Source organism: Prosopis cineraria, unplaced genomic scaffold (genome assembly GCF_029017545.1).
Source record: "Prosopis cineraria cultivar Desert tree isolate PC_DT_omini unplaced genomic scaffold, ASM2901754v1 PC7, whole genome shotgun sequence".
Classification (NCBI taxonomy): Eukaryota; Viridiplantae; Streptophyta; class Magnoliopsida; order Fabales; family Fabaceae; genus Prosopis; species Prosopis cineraria.
In genome coordinates this window covers 22,925,199-22,928,594 of record NW_026555338.1, presented here as the reverse complement: position 1 = coordinate 22,928,594, position 3,396 = coordinate 22,925,199, and the positions used below count along the sequence as shown (strand labels likewise).

At 33.1% G+C, this 3,396-nt stretch overlaps 1 protein-coding gene across 1 annotated transcript; it reads right to left on the bottom strand.

The window, feature by feature from the left end:
- Nucleotides 1-1,020: 1,020 nt before the first annotated feature.
- LOC129316587 (probable methyltransferase At1g27930) lies at nucleotides 1,021-1,894 on the bottom strand. The gene has a single exon (XM_054961003.1). It carries the CDS (start codon nucleotides 1,741-1,743, stop codon nucleotides 1,021-1,023), a length of 723 nt encoding a protein of 240 aa, XP_054816978.1. The 5' UTR covers nucleotides 1,744-1,894.
- Between the last annotated feature and the right edge of the window lie 1,502 nt (nucleotides 1,895-3,396).

The following is a 3,396-nucleotide window of genomic DNA, read 5'->3' as shown; positions in this document are numbered from 1 at the left end:
TCTCGACCCTCATTTTCTCCACTTGAATTTTTGTCCAATGCAAATCATTCAGCACGCTCATTTCAGATTCTCTAAATATAGATAGATAACTGTTCACCCCACACGCGCACACATTTTGGCCAATTTCACCAAATATATGTGTGTGCCCGCACGTATGTGCATGTTGATTGATAAGTAGCATATCTCATACAAAAGCTAAACAGAATCATCAACCATTAAGAGGTGCGCAAGATTAATTTCTCTTTTAGCATAATGAATAATTTTGCGCCATTACAATGTAGACATTGTCTACAATACATGTGTTGTGCTTCCTATTAAACTTTCTTTTTTTTTTAGTTGGAGTAAAGTGGGGATATATATATATATAGATATTTGTAATAAGTGAATATATTTTCTATGAATTGTGGATGGAAAAAAGAAAGGCAGGCCCCCTTAAAATTTTAATTTAACTTATTATTTCACAAATACATACTTATTAATTCGCTAACAAATTATTAACAATATATTCTATATATTTAATCTTGTTGACTTGTGATATAAAATAGATATATTAAAATTCTATAATAACTTGTCATTTGAGTACCGTTTACTTGTGAATTTGCTAGGAGAATTTATTAACCATAGTTTTTACATATTCAATTTTGTTGACTTGTTATAATATGAAATGGATTTGTTAACACTAATAACATAATTTGTCATTTTAGTAATGAATGCTTGTAAATTCATTAAAAAGAAGTGTTAGCAATACTTCCTACATATTTAATGAGATTTTTGTACATATAACCTATATCATAAGATCAAATAAAAAAATAGTTTATCCTTTTTAAAATTTTAAAAATGACCTTTTTAATATTTAATTAATATATAATTTACAAAACTACCTTTTTAAAATTATAACACAATGTTTTTTGCAAATAATAGAACAAACTCAAATTTAGATTGTAGTAATAGGATTAAGAAGAGGGAATATTGTAGATGCATTAATTGTGTAATTCAATTTATATATAAAATTAAAATTCATTAGCAAAAGCCATGATCGTCAAAGTTAATGGCCGGAGGGATGACGAAATGCCAAAGTCTCCCAACCTCACTAACCTTATATTTCAAACACAAAAACTCTCTAGCATACATTCTCTCCACCTTCCTATCCACGTCATGCACAAACACGTGCGTCACCCCCAACTTCTTCCTCCCACGTGCCATCACTGCCGCCGAGTATATCACCGCCATCCTCCCCGGCAACGACGCCTCATACCCTCTCGGCCCATCGATCAATATAATGTCCCAATCCTTCCCATACACCTCTGCCGGCATGCTATTCAAAGCCAACTTGCACCCTTCATTCCCTTTTAGTCTTATTGTAACATTAGCACCCCAACAATCCTCCTTGTAAGAGCCAAGGAGAGTGTCGGCCTCCGATAGATACGTCCGATAGCGCATCATTCGAACATCAAGAACCGGGAACCGACGTATAATAGATCGAGCCCACTTGGGATCTTCCTCAAGGAAAAGAGTGGTGCCACGATGGTTAAATGAGTTCCACATCAGAGAGTCATGGCCGGAGCCAAATACAAGGAAGTTGCAAGGAGCGATGGAGAGTAAGATGTCGTAAGGACCTCGAGCTTCGGCTAGAGAGAGCTGGGGAGTCACCGGAGAGGTAACATAGTGGAGGATGGCGACGAGGGGGCTCGGCGTTTTTTCAAACTCCGCCGCGATTATGGCGTTGGCTTTCGTGAAGGGCATGTCGGAGGAGTCATAGCATAATAAGGAAGGATTGGAGGATGATCTTGAAAAGTAGAGAATGAGGAAAGTGATGGAGATGACACCGATTACTAGGAGGGTGATTAATCTAGGCTTACTGAGAGTGGAAATGGGATGGTATCTCTTTCTCGAGTCCTTTCGGATATATTGCATGTTGCATGAGAGCAGTGAAAACAAATTTGAGAGAGTGAAAATGAATAGAGGAGTGAATGATACATGAAAATGAAGATAAAGAAAGAGCGATCTTGAACATGTAGATTTAATCTAAACGTGGCACTTAATGGCTCGTTAAGTTGACTTTTATAGCTTCTAAAATTAGTACTCATTGGACTTTGTCTACGTTATTCCCTCCCAAATTAAAAGCTAGCTTCTCCTCTATATGTGTCAAATTATATATATATATATATATATATATATATATCAACTTAATTATTTGATTTATGATAAATTAAAATGAACATCTGACAACTCAAAGGTGAGTCAATTTTGAAGAATGCTTCTGGGGTCACTTGAAAAACAAAGAGGAAAATTTAGTAGGAGCACTATGTGTTTGACATTTTGAAACTATACATAGATTAATACCTTTAAAATTGTACAAGGATTAAACTACAAATTGGGTGTATATATACCGTATTAATTTTTTAAATTTACTTTCCCCTTCCTCTCAGCAACATCGATTATGTATAGTATTAATATTTGAACCCTGGACAATGGAGATAATAGTCTAAACAATAAAGGTCATATTTAAAAAATAGAAATTAACTTCGCGGATTAGGTTAGGAGCGAGGGGAAAAAATATAGGATTAATATTAAAATACACTAAAAGTATAAGGACCAACATTCATTTCTTTTATATTTTATAATAATGTTAATTAAATTATATAAAATTCAATTTATATTGAATTCAAAAGTAGAATGAATTGAATAATATCATAGAAAATTAAATGTCATTAAGTAAAAATGAAAAAAAAATGATAACGCCATTTGCTAGTACTTTGGATGGTTACTTGTCATAACTTTATAAAACCACTTTTAAATTTTAAACAACATTATTGTTTTTATATATAGTTATCAGAGAAGATGGTTTTTTATCTAACATGATGTAATATGGCTGAAATATTATTATTTTACCACAATATTTAATTTTATTCATCATATAACCGGCATTGCATAGGCAGAATGTTAATTAATTATAAAGTTTTGATCGATAGAGGAGTAGGAGAGCTCAGTTTCTCTCTGAGTTTATTTTCCTTGTTCTTGCTTTTGCTTTTGTCTGTGTCTTCTTTTCTAGTCATTTGCTGTTTTTTGTAGTTTTCTTTTTCTAGTTTTCTCGTATTGGTTTCTTGTATTTTGTTTTCTAGGTGGTTTTTTAAGATGTTTTTTCCTTGTCTTGTGTCTTTTCATATTCTTTTTCTGTCCGCATCATTTTCTTATTTTCAAAGTTCTCAATGGAAAACATTTACATGATTTAGAGCTTCAATCTCTTCTTTTCTTTCATTGGCATCTTCGTGGTTCATTTCACCTTGTTCAGCATGTTGATGCTTACTTTGTTATTTACTTTCAAGTTGAATCTGATTTGCAGTTTGTCCTCAATCAGGGTTTATTACTTGTAACACTTGCCCCGAGTGTTATCCA